General features: G+C 50.9%; 1 protein-coding gene across 2 annotated transcripts in view; it reads left to right on the top strand.

Annotated features, from left to right (window-relative positions):
* Positions 1-452: 452 nt before the first annotated feature.
* The window catches only part of FAM107A (family with sequence similarity 107 member A), a 54148-nt gene continuing 36778 nt past the window's right edge, over positions 453-17822 (top strand). For both annotated transcript variants that reach the window (XM_054595788.1, XM_054595784.1), the window contains exon 1: positions 453-897. Coding sequence is in view for 1 of the 2 variants with exons in the window: in XM_054595784.1 (XP_054451759.1) it covers positions 874-897 (24 nt within the window). In the remaining variant the exon portion in view is untranslated. The remainder of the gene's footprint in view (positions 898-17822) is intronic.

Raw genomic sequence — 17822 nt, 5'->3', positions numbered from 1 at the left:
CTCACAGAGGTTAAATCCTGTGCCCTGGGTCACACAACTGTGAGAAACAGAGCTGCGACCAATGAGATTCCCGCCTTGATCTTGCCCCATGTTGGCAACAAAGAGAAGGAAAGGGCTGGCTCAAGTGAGGAGAGGGGCCTGCCAGGGGGTACTTTGAGAACTTGGCCCCTGGCCTCCAGATATTTTCCTGGCCTGAGCTCAGACCCAGCTGCCCTCCGGCCCTCCCGCCTGGCCTGCTGCCTCTTGAATGGAGTGTTCTGTTGTCGGTCTCTGCTCCAGGACAGCCCCCACCACGGGCCACCAGTGTCTTCAAAGGTCTCTAATTAATGGGCCTCTCCAGCCTGAGCATTTCCATCCCCACGCATCCCGCCAGAGCCCCGCGTCCCGGCCGCCCCACGCAGCCTCCGCTCCCTGGGCCCCATCTGCTGAGCGGTGCCCAGCCTGGCAGGAAGGCCAAGTCCTTCCCTGTTGGGCCGGCCAGATGTCACCCGCTGTGCCTGAGCTGCCTGCTGACTGCACAGTGAGAGGACTGCTCTGCTTCTCCCCAATCCCAGCTACCTCGGTTTCCCTTCTTGAGAAAGAGGCAGAGGTCTGGGAGGTGACAAGCCACAGAAACTCCAGGAAGGTGTGTGGGCCACCTGGGGACATCAGATCCGTCTGTCAAGATCAATCACCCTAAGCCTGTCTGGGGAGCTCCAGGCTTGGGAGCAGCTGTGAAAGCCGCCTTTGTGCCTGAGGAGAATGAGCTGCAAGGGGACAGGGGGCCCTAGCCCAGGGAACCCCTCGGACCCCAGCTCCTGAGACCAGCACCAGCAGGGAGGACCCCCAGCCTGGTCCCCGAGGCCCACCCAGGCCTGGTGCCCAGTTCGTGCCATGGGAGCCACCCAGGGGAAGAAGGTAGGAGCCCAGAGGGTTTTGTTGGGGCCCTGGGCATGGAACGGGAGCCCGGCTCTGCCAGGTGGGAGCCCTCACACACACACCCATCAGCTCCTGGGAGCCTGGGCCAGGCACCGGCCCCTCGTCCCCCTCCCTGAGCTCACAGCCAAGATTTGCATCTAGAAACCTGGCTGGGGCTCCAGGCAAAGCCAGTGACTGATCTTTGCATCTCTGGGACAGACCTAGGGGCTGCCTGCTCTCTCAGCAACCCAACCTCACACACACGGCTCTCTACTTCCCTGCCTGCAGCCTCCCGGGCCACCCCGCCCCATGTACCAGGAGAGTGTGGGCACAGGTGGATGCAGGGGTAAGATAAAAAATAAGGGTCATTATAATTAAGTTGGCTAACCAGTTGTCACCAGATATTGGGCTGTGGGCAAGTTATTGAAGTTTTCCATAACTCATTTCCTCGTCTGTAAGATGGGGACAATAGCAGTCACTGTCTCAGAGGCCCGTAATGAGAATTAAATGAATTAAAATATGTTAAGCATTTGAAACAGTGGCTGGCACATAGTGGACTAAGTGTAAATAGTACTCTGTTATTACTAGAATGCTCTTTATATTATTATCCAGAACCTTCTCAAACTGGGCTCTCAGTTGGGGGTTTGCAGAAAGCACAGCCAGTCTATGTTTCTGAAAATGTGGTTTGTAGGCACCCTGCGCCAGAATTAGATATGGGGTGTGGGAGGGGGCTGCTTAAAAGGTCACCTTCTCACCCTGGCTGAGAGGCTCAGTTGGTTGGAGTGTCGTCTCATACACCAAAAACGTTGTGGGTTTGATCCCCAGTCGGGGCATGTAAGAGAAGCAACCAATTGATATTTCTCTCTAACATCGATGTTTCTCTGTTTCTCTCTCACATCAGTGTTTCTCTCTTTTTCCCTCTCCCCACTCCAACCCCTTCCTCTGAGATCAATAGAGATGTCCTTTGGTGAGGATTAAAAAAAAAATAGGTCACCTTTTCAAGGCCCGCCCAGACCTTCTGGATCAGAGCCTCTGAGAATCTGAATTTATTCACCAGCTCTCTGGGGATTCTCATACATGCTCAGGGGCTCAGGGATGTCACTCCAGCAGGGTGGGCAGGCTGCCTGGGACCCCTCTGGATCTCAGCTCCAGCTCTGTAAAGTGGGGCTGGTACCCAAATGCCCCAATAAACAGCGGCTCCAATCTTCAAACAACCCACGATGACCTAGTCCATTAAAGTTAGGGAATAGCTTGTGGGGAGGGGGAGAAGGACAGGCTTTGGCCCCATTCTTCTTGAATCTAAACTTTCTGCCAACCCAGCACCTCCCACATTTTTAAAACTTAAAGTAAAACACATCATGAACCCCATGAAGGAATGTCCCTGGACCTTAGTTTCCTCATTTGCAAAATGAGGGTGGTGGGCCAGCTAACTAACCCCTGGGGTCTTCGAAGTGCTGGTGTTGGCTCCTGCTGCCTCCACAGCCGCTAACTTCATTTTTCTAAATGCTCTCTGTCCTGGGGCTGTCACTGCCCCCTCACAGTTCTCACCCCTGCCTACAGGGGCCAGTGTGAGCCACCTGCAGTGGGGCAGGTAGATTATCTGACCCAGCCCCAGGGGAGTCCCAGAGCTGACTTCCCAGCCTGGTACCAGCCCTGGCCCCAACCACTCCACCCTTCCTGCTCCTCCCCTCTCCCAGGGGAGAATTAGCTCAGTCTCTAGATCCTTCTCTGCTGAACATGAATGTAGGGAGAGAGTCATCTTACAGACTAGCTCCCTAGGCCTAGAAAAGACTCCAACAAGGTCTAACCCAAGAGTAGTAAAATGTGTTTCCTGTACTGCCTCTCCCACTCCCCTCACCCGTGGCAGACATCACGAATCAATCCCTGCACCCTTTCTCACTAAGTCTAGATAGCCTCAGAATCTTTCTCAACACAGTATCCCGAGACTCCCCCACCAGTCTGTCAGAACTAGCCCCCAGGTTGAAAGCCATGCTTATCCTGGGCCCAGGCCCCTCCTCTGCCTTCAGGGAAAAGCCCTGCTGGGAGAAGGCAGCAGGGCACCATGATTGAGACGTGGGCTTAGAGTCAGACCGGCCCCAGGTTAGTTCCTCCACATCCACTTCAACCTTGGACAAGCAGCTGCACCTCTCTGAGCCTCAGATTCTGCCTCAAAAAGCTGACGATAATAGTCCTTATCAGAGTGTTGTAAGACCTAAATGACATCATGCCTGGGACAAAACATGTGCTCAGTCAATGTTGTCTTTCCCTGGATTTGATCCTTTCACATGTGCATCCTCTTCTGAGCTCACAACTGTTCCTTTGAGCCACAAGGGCATCGATACCACACGCAACAACAGATGAAAAAGTTGAGGGCCAGCAAACATGACTTCTTCCAGCTGGTCAGTGGTGGAGCCAGCCTGGAAAAGGGCTGTGAGCATGTCCAGGCTAGATTCCCTCATGATCCCCAACCTATATGCCCACCCAGCCCCCCACAGGCCTCTCTCTCTCTCTCCCCACCCCTCCTCGAGGCAACAGCCCAGCTGGCTCCTGAGTGATGTCTGTGGGCCTGGCTGTGTGAAATGGAAGGCCCAGCATCCAATCATTTGTTCTCCCACTAGGTTGTCCTGTGAAGGACACTGTCCTGTCCTCGGACCCATTCCCACAGTTATAGCTGAACCATAGTCATAAAATAAAAGTTCTGGAAAACCCTTGGTGATACGGTCCAACAGCCTCCCCGTTATACGGCTGGGAAGACTGAGGCCCAGAGACGAGAAGGACCTGCCCAGGGCCATGCAGCAAGGGCCAGGGCATTTCCACAATGCCTGGCATCTCCAAGCCAAACTGCAAAGCGCACAGGAAGGCAGTGCCTCTCCTTCCCCCTCACCTTGAAGGGCAGGACCAAGCTGCCCCTGGGAGATGACTCCTGCCCACTAAGGTGCTCTCCTGGTACATTTCTGTCCATAGAATCCTCATTTGCTCCTGCATCAGCCTCTCAGAGAAAAAATTCACTGGGTATGTGCTACCCACTGTGCTGGGAGCTGGGCCAAGGATGGAAAGGCATGGCTCCCACCCTTACAGCCTCCTTGTTGGTTGGAGACACTGAATGCAAACAAATAATGATAGTCACAGTGGAGATGGGGGTGATTGCTCAGGTAAGTGTTAGGGTCATCTCTAGCTGCAATGTAAGGGCTGGGTGTGAGGACTCCAGTTAGTAGACGGCTGTGGAAATCCCATAATTCAGATGTTTTATTCAGGATGTTGTCTGCTACAAAGAATGGGAACCCCAGCTCCAGCTAGTTTATACAGTAAGGAAATGTACTGGGTTCTCTAAACAGAAGTTCAATGGCTTAATAATGTCTCCAGGACTTTTCCCAGAAGCCCCCAGCTAAGGTTCTCTAGAATTTCATTGGCTCAAATTAAGGCACGTTCTCATTCCTGACTTATCCCCTGGGACACTGGGTTTGCCTGGAATCCTGAACCTGTCGCTGGCAAGGGATGGAAGTGGGACCGTGTGACCAGAGCCCCCTTGAAGCTGGAGATCAGTTCTCCAGTGGCAGGGCTAGTGCTCAATGGGAAGGGTAGAGTGGATGCTGGACATTTAATCATAATGCCCCACCCTGAGGGGGAAGGGATATTGTCTCTGACCCCAGTATAAACAGAGAGAATGGAAAGAACTTGAAAAGTTCCAGGATGTGGCACAAGGAGTACAGAAGTCAAAACACAGACATTATTGCTTATATTCATCCTTGTGAACTTCCCTTGGATGTGACATTTTTTTAATCTGCAAAGTTGTTACACTGGCCACTATCAGAATTCTTCTGAGAATCAAATGACCATCCTCTCAATACATGGAAACAATGTCTCCATTTGGAATATTTTAGAAGCTGCAAATATTGGCCAATGGGCATATGTTGATAGTAGAGTGAGGAGCGCAGGCAGCATGTCCTGGATAGAGCCTTGTTTGAGCCCACGCATTACACAGCGAGGCCACAGCTCCTTGGGCAGCAATGTGTCTAGAAAAAGCAACTCCTATCGGCCTCAAACACCAGCTGAACATTCACAGAGTCCACAGAATCTGGGCACTCTGTCCCCGGCCCCCACTGAGCAGCCACTGTCTTTCCCCCAAGAAAGGGACAGGCCCAGGAGCTTCTGCAGGCTATTCCTACATGAGTTCAGCCATGACTTTAATCCCACCCTTACAGAGGCTGATACTAAAAAAACGTACTAAATGATACTCTGATACTAAAATATATATATTACTGATAACAGCTCACCTGCATCACAGCATTTGCACTAATTCTCTGACTGAATCTTCCAACAGCTCTTGGAGGTGGGTACTTTTATTATGCAAACAATCAAAGGCATGGAAAGATTAATCAAGAGTCTAAGGGCCACCCAGTTAGAAAGTGGCAGAGTCAAGTTTTGAAGCAGGCAGTTTAAGGAATCTGACCTCTTAGCCAATGGACATCAGTGCGGGCGCTGATGAAAGTGGGCTCTTGAGCAGGCAGAACAGTGTTCGAATCCCACCTGGGTCCCCTGCTGGGGCAACTTGCTTAATCTGTCAAATGGGATAATGACTTCATCTCCCACACTAAGATGAGGTAAGGTGCCTGGCATACAGAAGGCACTTGGGGAATGGTGGGTGAAACTGTTACTGTTGCTCTAAAAGCTGCAGGCGGCACTTCAGCAGAGAGGGTGCCCGCTGTGTCCCCAAATCCACAGTATAACCCTTGATGGCTTGGGTGCTTAGCATTCTCTAAAACATTTCACCAAACTCAACACCATCCAGGTTTTTCACTTCCCTGAACAAATCCTGTGTTCTGGCTGTTGATGTTTGCAAAGATGTTCATCACATTGCATTCAACTTCATTAGAAGAAAGTCTCTTTGGCTGAAACAAATGGGAAAAAATACGGGTGATACGGCCAATTTTATAAAGGGCCTGGAACGGTATGTTTGTTCTTACAGACCCCGGAGGGCACGCATGTGGCTGGGCCCCACCGGATCCCCAAACAGTTCTCCTGGCAGATGATGGATGGTTCCTGGGACTGGCACCCAGCTCAGCGGGGCCCGGGGAACTCGTTAGGAGGCTCTCTCTAGCCCCGCCACGCCATGGCCTCCACGTTGCCCACCGCCTCAGACTGCTTCTCTAAGGAGTGCTGGGGCCAAGCACCGCACTCCGGGGGATTCCACAGCTGGGATCCCAGAGACCCCAGGATGGGAGGCTTGGGGACAAGAGGAAAATGCTGTCAGGAGCCCACGGGGAGTGAGGGAGAAAACACCCTCTCCTCGCCCCCAACAAAAGCAGAGCTCAGGCTCCTCGCTGAGCCCTGTCTCCCGTATCACTCCAGCCTCCCGGCCTGTGCTCACACCAGGTGCCCTGATTGCCCTCCAGGCTCCTGTACCATCCAACCAGTTTCTGAGTTTCAGGCCCAGCACCCACCCACCGGCTCTTGTAAGTGTTCTTGGACCAGGTGTGTATTGAGTTCCGACTGCACACCTGACAGCTATTCCACCACAAGGTGTGAGGGAAGATGAGGAGGAGGAGGGATAACAACTACTGAGCCCCCCACTTGGCAGCCATGGTGCTCAGCGCTTTCACATGCTGTCCCTCCAGCCACCTCCAGCCACCCCCAGCAAGGTAGCACCTGCCACACCCACATCGTGCATGGACAACACCCAAGCGTGCCTTTTCCTGCCCTCCATGCCTGCTCTGGGGCTCTGCGCAGGTCCTGAGGCCTCTCCCCTCCGGCCCCCGTCGACACTCCGCCTGCTTTTCTCATACTATCCTCACAAACGCCCAAGGAGGACGCTATGGTTCTTATCCCCATTTTATAGAGCAGAACCTTGGGGTGGTCACCAGCAAGGAAGCGGCAAGGCCGAGGTTGCACTGACATCTGCCCAGCCAGACGGCCCTCACTCTGGCCGGGCGCACTGCAGCCTTACCTCAAATTCTCCCACCACCCGTGACACAGAGGGGGAAACCGAGCCCATGCGTCAGGCTCGGAGTTGTTTGGAAAGGACACAGGCCAGGGAAGAAGAGGCCTGGCAGCAAGGGGAGGCTCTGACATTCACTCACTGGGTGATGTCTAAGCCTCTGTTTCTTGTCTGTAAAAGGGAGGGGAAAAGAGTGCCGACGTTGGTATTTTGGTGTAAGGATTAAATGAGCAAGGGCCTGAAGCACCTTGAACACATTCCTTTCTCTTTGGGTCTCCATTGCCCCATATGGGAACTAAGAGGTTGAATTAAATGATTCCCTCAGCCTCTCCCAACCATGACAAACATGACAAATGCCAATTAATTTTTGGGAGGGAGGGGGCGCCTTTCCAGACCTCTCAGCTGGATCCCAGAGATGGAGTTCAGGGCACTGACCTCATCACATTGTCTTTAGCAGGACCCAGTGTGAAATGAAAATATGAGCCCTTTTCTCAAAAATTATTACAAATCATAAGGCAGTGAAAACAGAGAGTCAATGCAAGCACAGGCTCCTTCTGAGTGCATTTGTGACTGCACAGTTCACATGCCCAGAAAGCCAGCCTTGGTCATGAGTGCCAGGCAGGGGACATCGGTGCGTGGAGGGCTCTGGGGCTCTGGGATTAGGCACAAGCACACAGCTGGCATTGCGGGCACGGCTTTCCACACCCCAGACTTTGTCACTCAGTCCCAGCCTCTCCTTTTACTCTACCTCTTCGCCTGTGAATCTGAAAGCCCCTGAATGTTTTCCTCCCCGGCCTGAGCAAACTGGAAACCACGCTGCCTTTCCCTCCAGGGTGAACTGCACCCACCCCCCGCACTCACTCCACCCTCAGAACAACCTGGCCGGAAACCCCCGGAAAAGGGGTTGAAATTTCTTCCCTGGGGAAGCCCAGCAACAGAGGGTGGGGTTGGAGAGTTGCAGGGGGTATGCTGGCTGCAGCTGAAAGGGACACTTGAAGGCAGGCAGAGTGGCCTTTGGAAGCAGGGAAAGGGCAGTTTTCCTGTCCCCCAAGGCCACCCACTGGAGCTTCCATTCTCCTCTGCCCTTGGCTTCCCCAAACACAGCTCAGGCGTTGAATGCTCAGGGCTGTGTCAAAGAGATGGACTGGCTGGACACCGCACAAAGGCAATGAGCAGATGGGCTGGCCGGGGTGGGAAGCCAGTGGGCCCTCCCCCGCCAGCGGAACCTTGTATCCAGCTGCTGGCTGGCTCTGCTGAGAGGAAGGGGCGTTATCTGTAAGGACACAACGACATCTCTGACAGCCCTGCGATCATCTCTTCCGAGCTCCAGCTTGTCCTCTGCATCTTTATGGCCTGAAGCCCGGCTTGGGAGGGAAAGACATCAAAGGAGGAAAAGGAAGACAGAGGCCAGCTCAGTGGACACTTCTAGGAAACCTTCCCTGAGTGAATCTCAAATATCTGCACAGGGTGAGGGGTTTCGATAAGAGGGGAGAGGGCCAGGGCCTGCCTCAGAGCTGTATTTGCATAACTAGGCCTCTGCTTTTCCTAAGCCTGAAGGATTATCAGGGGTAACAGGGAAGGAAGGGGCCAGAGAGGTTAGAGATCAGAGGTTAGAAGACTCTCTCAGGACCCTGTGGCACCAGCACCCACCCCGAGTTCCCCAGGGGAGGACAATCCCACTGTGATACCAACAGTCTCCACCACTCTGACCATAGTTGTAATTTAATGTTTAACTTTGTGATTTATCTGTGAGGGAAGAGAGGCTACATTTGATTTTTCACTCACCATTGTGTCCCTGGTACTTACCACATAATAAGTGCTCAATAAATTCAGGAATGAAAAGAAAAAGACAGAGAGACTGCACCCCCTGGAAGTAACTCAAGTGTGGGGTTGAAGACCAAGGGTGAGGTTGAAAGGATCCACAGAACCTCGGGCTGGGAGGAAGGATGTCCTTTCTCCCACATGTCCCCTCCTTGCCTTCCAACCCCACACCCATCCTCCCTGACCACACCTGCAGGTGCCCACCTGGCTTCTTTTTCACTCCCAGATGTTTAAATGCCTCCAGGCAAGAAGAGGGGAGAAGGAGCCGAGAGGGCCACCTGTACCCTCTCTTCAGGCCCTGAGGGCAAATCTCCTTTCCTGGATGGTAGACAGAGGACTTTCTTTTTTTCATTCTTTTTCCTTACCTCATGTACTGCCCACTAACATGAAGAAGTCTCTGCCTCAGCGTCCTGAGTGACCCTGGGCGAGACCACCCCCTCAAGGCTCCAAATCTCCACCCCCATCGGGTCTGGTAGCTGTGCTACCCACTAGTTTAGGGGTAAGTGAGTTGGGGGGAAAGGGAACATGGGGAACCATCACCCCCAAGGATGTAGGGCCAGGACCCCAAGCATGCGATGTCATTAGCCCCTCTCAGCGGCCTGGCCTGCCTGGGTTGTTTTCCCCATTTCATGGCCTCACGGGGTCAGTTAGATCACTGAGTTCAGATTCCCCCACCCAAACCAAGGGCTTGAAGAGACCTCGCACAGGGCAGCCCAGCCTTGGCCTACACCCACAAGAGGGACTGACCCCTCCCGAATGGTTCAGAAGCTTACTTAAGCTCTCACAATTCCTCTCAGGCCTCCAACCTTCTCATCTGTAAAATGGGTGCTTCCCAAAGATAAAAATAAGAATGTTTTCCAATAACTGAACTCCCACAGAAATGTCTTCACAATCCCAGCACAAAGGTACGACTTCCCCATTCACCGATACAAAATACCAGACTCAGAGAGGTGGAGTCCACCACTCAAATCAGTCAGCAAGTACTAGAACTGGGACCTGAACCCAGATACATCTGCCTCCACAGCCCACATTGTCATTGACTTGTTTTTCAAGTGTCAGGATGAAACTGCATCTCAAGCCAGAATAAATCTCCACCTTGCTGGGTAGGGTTACTAGCCCCTCGTGGCTTCAGTCCCACCGGGAACAGCAGGAGCAGCGCTGAAGAAGGGCCTTAAAGTTCAGAAGAATTTAATTTCCATTGTGAAAGGGCTTGGAGGCAGGGCTGAAGGGGCCGAATCAAAAGCTGGCTTTTGAGAAGGCAAAAACCCAAAAAAACGCACCCTCACTGGGCCCCAGGGATCTGCTTTCAGAACATTGTGTCTCCTAAGCTGACATGAACGAGAGTCTTTGTTTAAGTGAGAGATCAGATCTCAGGGCCTGGGGTGGAGAGAAAGGGCGAGGAGCTGGGACTTTTCTTTTGTGATCTAAAAATCTAAGAGGAGGCCAAAAACAATCCACAAGTCCTTTCCAGGGAAGCTGGGAGAGCCTAACTTGGTCTTGGCGACATCTTGGTCCCAAGGAAACACAGGGTGAAGCTTGGGATGTCCCTCAAGGAATGTCACACCAGAACCTGCAGAACTCAGCCAGAAACTGGGCGGTGATGCTGTTTTGAGGGACCACCCACGGTTTTCTCCTTAAGCTCCTGAGCTCTTGGGAACACTTTGAGGTCACTTTGGGGTATACAATGTGGCAAACACTCATGGCAAATGTACGATGTAGCAGAAGTCCACCGGGTGGATCCTTCCTTGTCTCTTCCCAGCACTGACTCCTTCAATTCTCAGCTCAGAAGGAGGCCTGCCCTGACCCCTCCAGCCGAAGCAACCCCATCTTGGTTCCCAGTCCTGGAGTTGCTTCTCAGAACTTTCCATCTGAAATTACCTTCTTTGGTTAGTTCTTTACCCATTTCATATCTGGCTTTCCCAACCAGCATTCTGCTCTGTGAGGGCAGGGACCTTGCCTGTCACCCACTCCGGCTGCTCAGCGCCTAGCACATGTCTGACACAGAACAGGCACGAGTGAAACCATAGCTACCACACAGGGACCTCACTCCTTCATTCCACAAATATTTCCTGAACATCCACTTCTCCGCCAGATGCTGCCTCAGGCCTGTGGCACAGAGGACACCCCAGTGCCAGGAACACTCGGCAATCACTCTGCTCAGGGGGACAGAGAGCACAGGCCGCAGTCAGTGACTGACTGGCAGGAATTAGAGAAAGGTGCCCTTTCGCACAGACCTTCACCATCAGCTCCCAGAAAATCATAGAATCAAAATGTATTCTCTACCATGACTACGGCTGGGTGCCAGCGTGGGGATGTCCCCCAGGACCAGCTGCCCCCTTCCTGTTGCCTTCATGCCCTTGTCCCATGTGCCTTCTGCCCTCAACGACCCTGGAGCAGAGGGAGAAAAAGCAAGATCTCAAAATGATGGAGCTGTAGTTTCTGCCAACCAGCCCGCTGAGGACTTGAATTGTCGTTTGGCATCCCTGAGAAGAGCGGGTCTGCCTCTCGGCTGGCCCATCACACCCCTGCGGAGGGCCCAGCCCAGGCCTGCTCAGGCTGCCCCGCCCGAGCAGCCCGTGCTATAGAGAGCACACGCCTAAGTCCCAGGGCCCCGCAGTTCTTTCTGGCCAGCCTTCCCGGGAACCCCAGCTTCAGCCCTGCCCCTAGGAGGCCCCAGGAGAGGTCACACCTAAAAGGAGTTTTTTCTTTCTTCCAAAATCCCCACTTGGGTCCTTTTATATAACTGGATTCAGGTTTTCCTGGGGAAAGGGTGCAGAATGAACTGGTCCTTGTGGAATATGTCCCATTATTCCTCAAAGATGATTTTTGGATAGGTAAACAAATTTTGTATTATAATTATTAAATTTTTAAAATTATTGTAACTAAATATTAGTTACAGAAGACTACTTGGAAAACATGCATTTATAAGGTATAATGAAGCATGGCCAACAAACACCCAGTATCCGACCACTTAGCTAAAGGAAAAAACGCCTGACCGTTACCCGGGAGGACACTGGGCGCCTGTTCAAGCTTCCGCTTTGCCCCCTCTCAGAGGCCACCTTCCTTCCTGGACCTGGTCACAGAGAACCCCGAACTCTAGACTGTTGAGATTCCAGCTTTGCATAAATGAGATTGGGGTATGATGTCTGCAATTTGCTTTTTACATTTACTGTGCATTCCTAAGATTCATACATATTGTTGTGTGTATCTGAAAGGTATGTGCAAGGCCAAACAGTGTTTCATTGTACAAATGTGCCGCAATTCATCTGTCCACTCTGCTGTTGGGAACTCAGGTTGTTCCCAGAACTTCACCGTTATGAAACTGTTGCTGTGGACTCTCCTGTGCGTGTCTCGGAGTGTCCATGTGTCTCTCACGTGTGGATACAGAAGTAGGGCTGCCGTGTCTGAGCGCACAGACATTCTCACCTGTCAGAAGGCAAAACTTTACCTCTACCCTCAGGGTCTCCTGGGCCTGGGGATTAAATTGACCCAAGACATATTAACAGGAGAAAAGCTTTCAGATTTTTGCCTGTGCATGGGAGGCCCCATAGGAGAATGAACACCCCAAAAGAGGACAAGGCCCCAGGAGCTTACATACCAGCGTCAACAAAGAATAGCAGCTGAGGAGAAGTAAGTGAAATATATGGCAAAACTAAAGGAAAATAAAGATCATTTTAACAAGGTCTGTTCACACAGATTTCTCTTGCCATCCAGTTCCTGTATCTGGTGATAAGAATGTTTCTTTCCTCCTGATATAAGGAGGGTATCTTCTACAGGGGAGTTCAGAGCCCCCTTCTGAAAAGAGAAGGTCAGAGCACCCTTCTTATACCTCCTGTTTTGAAAGTGTCTTTAGCTCAAAGTAACCTTTCTGCCGAAGTAGTATATTTCCGGGTGGTGTTTTCTACCATCCCTCACATCTCTACCAGACAAAGCTAAACTGGTGATAAGAAGTCACCCTCCCACCGGCATTGTTCTTAACTGTCCCACCTTCTTTCCAACATTTTCTGTTTTTCAAACATCTTCACTTTTGTGAAGCTTACAGTTGTACACGGGTGTCTCTTTATGGTTATGCTTTCATTTTTAAAACAGCAGACTTGATTTAAAAGACAGAAGCCTATAAATTTTCTTCAAGCACTCATGGAGTGTTTACACATGCTTCACATTCCAGGTTACAAAATAAATCTAGATACCAAAGCATCAGTATCAGACAACCATAGAGTATGTCTACAACGTGATTAAAGAATAAACACAGACAAATAAAAAAGAAACTGAAATATGTTTGGAAGACACATAACACTTGTAAATTGACCAAGGAGAATATCAAGAAAATATTAATACCTGAATAATAAAAATACTATATATCAAAATGTGTGGGATGCAGCTAAAATGATTTTTGAGGAAAAGTGTATAGCCTTAAGTGCAAATAGATAAAATGGCTGAGACTTAATGACCTAAACGTCAAAGTTAAGAAGTTGGTAAAAGAACAACAGAATCAATCCAAAGAACACAAATTAAGGGAAAAAATAAAAAATAAGAGCAGAAACTAAAGAAGCAGAAAACGAATGTATAGTAATGTAAATCAATATGGCCAAAAGTTAGCTCTTTTAAAAATATAGTAGAGAATGATATGGCTGAGTTTATGCCTATAAAATTTTAAATTTTGTAGATACATCTAGAAAATACTGTTGAACAAAATTGGCGTAAGGAGAAATAGAAAACCTAAATAGTTAATAGCATTTAAAGAAATTGAATCATAATTTCTTTTGAAATTGAATTCATCTTTCCACAAAGAAACCATTAGACCATCAGTTTTATAGGTGAATTATGTTAAATTTTAAAGAACTTCATCAATTTGGTTTTATAAAAAGTCTCCTAGATAATAGAAAATGAGGTAACACTTCTCACTTCATTTTATAATAAAATAACTTTGACATCAAAATTAAACAACCGTGAAGGAAAAGTAAATTACAGGTCAACCTACCCATGAACAGGGACACAAAAAATTCCTAAAGACAACTCCAGAATCCCACGCAGGACCTGGCGGCACTGAAACTATCTTTAGCCCGTGTGCTCCAGACCCCTCTTCCCTGTGAGTCTAGTCTGGGCCGAGCCACGCAGGGGCTCAGGGCTGACACGGCCACAGGCTCCCTCGCCTCTGAATCCTGCCATCCCAGAGTCAGGCCTGCGTCAATGGAAAGTTCAAGTGGCAGTTTTTCCAGGGATGTCGCAGCCAGGCTCGGCCAGGTGAACACTGGAGAAAGGGAGGGACGCCCAGGGCAACCTCGCTGGCCCAGCTGCAGGCACTCCTCCGGCCCTGGCCTGCTCGGCCCACAGCCAGGGGCCTCCGGGCTGCAGGGCCCTGGCCTGTCTGCCCGGGAGCCGCAGGCTGCAGGGGGTTATGGTGTTTGTAGGAATTGAGCCAGAGGTAGTCTGGGCACACGTGGCATGAGGACCTCAGACTGGCCGTAAGGATGGAAGCTTCCTGCCTTCTGCCAGGCAAAGGCTCCACCATCCCCAGGCAAGGACTTGGTAGCCATGAAAGACTGAGCATCTTAGGAGAGATGGGGAGGGACAGAGAGCAGGGCCTCCTCCAAGCTCACCCTGCACTGGGTGGTAATGGCCCTGGATACCCAACCCTAGGGAGGGGGCATGAGGGAAGGCTTCCCAGAGAAGGTGCTATCTAGGCAGAGCCCTGGGAGGGAACCAGGCCAACAGCATTCCAGGTGGAGGGGAGAGAGGCCTTGCCACCCCTCAGGGGACTGCAGGCAACTCAGAGCAGGAGGCAGAGCCTGGGCAGGGCCAGGCAGGGGAGAGTGCTGTAGGACTGAGGACAGCCGGGCCAGAGGTTGCCGGGGTCTGCAGAACCAGGCTAAGGAGCCTGGCATGGGGGCGCCAAGGCTGGCAGCTGGAGTCAGTTCTAGCATAGCACTGGAAGCCTGAGCTGTAAAGTCAGGGGAACTGTGGTTTGACTCCTGGCTTCCCTACTCACTAGCTTTGTGACCTTCGCCGCCTTCTTGACCTCTGTTGGCCTCAGCTTCCTCATCTGTGAAATGGGTTAAAACCTATTGAACACAATAATTGGCACACAGTCAAAGCTCAACCAATGGCTACTATTTCTGTTATTTTGTCTGGCCAAAGAATCAGTCGCTTCCTTGTGCTGGAGTTCAGGGACAGTCACAGCTGGTGATTCGGAGCTGCCAGCCAGCTGCACTGTGTGCTTCCAAAGAGACTATACCGAAGTCCAGCAGTGGAGGGGTGACAAAGGAATGGGGTGGGGGGGGAGTGATAGAAACATATCCCTGAACTCCACCCACTGCCGAAGAGACAGAGTGGAGGATCATGCAGATTTGCTGCCTCTGAGAGAGCAGATTCCACAGTTGCTGTTCAATCAAAACAAACCTGACTCCGGACAATTTTATTGAGGTGGGTGATAACAGGCATAAGGAGAAGGAATTATAGATGCTTTGGTTTTTTCCTCTTTATTTTCCAAACTTTCTTCAGTACTATGTTTTTATCATTTTAAAAAGTAAACTTTGCTCCCGTCATTTTTTAAATTGTATTCTTTATTACTCAAATAATACATTTTTGTAAAAAAAATAAGAAAATACTTATCAGAAGAGAGAAAATCACCCCTCATCCTTCCATCCAGTATAACCACACCTAACATGTGGTGTGAATCCTGTCAGACCTTTGCCAGCCCACATCATCACTGTATTGTAAATGCGACCCGTGCAACAAGTTTCTCTCCGCACTCCACGACAGCCCGCGTATCGTTTCCGGCCGATGCCTTTTTCGAGGATGCATAGTGTTCCACTAATCTGGATAGGTAACAGTTTATTTGGCCAATCCTTGATTTGGGAGTATTTAGGTTGTTTTCTTATTCTTTCACAGTCTCGTAGACATATTTTGGAGCATTTAACCCTTTGTCCTTTACTTGGGATAAAGTCCATGTTTAGGCTCTTGGATGGGTTTCTGTGGAATTGGGTATAAAATGCTGTGTGCACGTGAGGTGGTGCAGACTCTGAGAAGAGAAACCACAGCCATATCAGATCCTTAAGGAGCTCGTCTCCCAAATCAAGAACCTCTGATGCAGAAAACCATCTGCGGAATGTGACTTGTCTCCTCCTTGTCTTCATTCTCATGCAGAACACTTTGGCACCTCGGACCATGGGGCTTCAAGGAAATAATAGTTTCTTGTTTGATTAATAATTATTATGAGCCAGGCACTCTCAGAGTACGTTACATGCACCATCTCACACCAACTCCAGGGAGTCAGTGCCACTGTTATGCCCATTTCACAGATGGAAAACAGCTCAGAGAGGTTAGGGGCCTTGTCCAAGGTCACACAGCAGGTCAGTGGTGAACCCAGGAATCAGGGCCTGCCACCAGGACAGCAGGTGGGGTTCCCAGAGGCTGGGAAGCAAGCCCTGACCCAGCAGTGCCCCTGCTGCTCCCCATCAAGTAATCGAGGCCCCGGCTGAGTTTCCATCAGGGACCTGCCCATGCACAAGTGCTGCAGAAAATCAGGAGCATCTGCCTGATTGAAGGAGCCGTCCGGGGTGGGCAAACGTCGTGCTGGCCTGGCTGGTCCTGCTGACACTCCACTAAGACACGGCCTCAGAACAACACCACCTCTGCAAGTGCAAGGTCACCTGTCAAAACTCCCCTGGTCCCAGAATGGGAGAGGGAAGCAGAGTGAATGGAGCAGACACTAGGGGTTTGGGGGCAAGAACCCTCTGCCTGCTGCCTCCTTTCACAGTGGGGCCCGTGTCTACAGCAGCCCAGGCCAAGAGCAGCATTATCTGGTACAAAGCAGCCAACTTCAAATGCCAGGAAAGGCCAGAGTTTCCCTGAGCTAAACCAGCCACCCCCTCTGCCCACCACTCAGGTAGAAAGGAAGATGGCCCTTGGAAAGTCCCTTGTCGGGGGGGTGTTGGGGGGGTGGCATCCCATCCCTTGTACCCCCAGGAACTCAGGCCCTCAGGATTGGCACCAAATCTAGCTCCTGTGTGGTGGGGCCTTGTTTCGGGCCTTGTTTCTCCTGTTCCTACCACCACGGCCTGAGAACGCCCCCCATCTCCTGACCCACTCCCCTGAGAGAGGGATCCCTGCAGATCCAGGAAAATGGCCAGTGGAAAGAAATAGATGTGACCACCACCCCCAACTCCAGCTCCACCAACTCACTGCTTATTCATAAATAAAAGAATGCCCAGGCTATTTTGGGCACCTGTAATTTTCTACTTGAATAACTAGGGAAGTGGCTGCCTGCCCGCTTCTCTGCCCTGCTCACGGCGCCGGAACAGAGGAAACGTGATCTCCCCTGGCGTAATGGGATCTAGGTCCAGGCCTCGCTGCTGATTTCCTTGCCTTTGCACCGTTCCAGAAAATACAGGTGTCCCCCACGCGACCTCCTTGGGGGTCTGGGGAGGGGGGATCGGGGCCAGGTTTGAATGTCATGGACTAGGTGGCTCCTTCCAGGTGCAGGAGGCAAATCCCAGCTCTGCCACGTGTCAGCTGTGGGACTTTGGGCAAGTGACTTATCCTCTCTGAGCCTCACCTTCTTCATCTGTAAAATGGGGATAGTTATACCACCTTGCAGGTTTGGTGTAGGTAAGGGGCCTGGATCTTAGGGTTGTTGTTGCTGCTGCTGCTATTTCAGGTATGAGGAAGGGGCTGTTCTGGGAAGAGCCCCGCGTAGGATTCTCAGGTTGCCATCTGGTTCTACTGTTGACTAGCTCTGGGCTCTTAAATAAGTCAAGTCTCCCCTTAATTATTTTACACAAAATTATTTGTTTAATTTACCAAAGTAATCCATGATCAGCTTTTAAAATCTAGAAAAATGAAGAAATTTAAAATCACGATAACTCTTAACTGCTACTATTTATTGAGCACCTGCTCTGTTGCAGGCCACATGCTAGGGGCTCTCCATTCACTGGTTCTAATTCTCTCAGTCTACCCCTGACTGTAGATGAGAAAACTGGGACTCAGAGAGGTGATGAGACTCACATAAGGTAATATTGCGGGTAAGCAAGTCAGAAATCACATCTGGGTCTCTCCCTCTCTGCGGCTCATTGCACTGTTTTTCTGCTGTGGTATGAAAGTCATCACAGTATCTCCCTGACCGATGTGGCTCATGGGTTAGGCATTGTCCCGCAACGCGAAAGGTCAC

This window comes from Pteronotus mesoamericanus, unplaced genomic scaffold (genome assembly GCF_021234165.1).
Source record: "Pteronotus mesoamericanus isolate MK-2021 breed Mesoamerican mustached bat unplaced genomic scaffold, CSHL_Meso_final scaffold_54, whole genome shotgun sequence".
Lineage (NCBI taxonomy): Eukaryota > Metazoa > Chordata > Mammalia > Chiroptera > Mormoopidae > Pteronotus > Pteronotus mesoamericanus.
The sequence above is the reverse complement of the archived record's forward strand: the minus strand, read 5'-3'. Positions and strand labels throughout refer to the sequence as shown.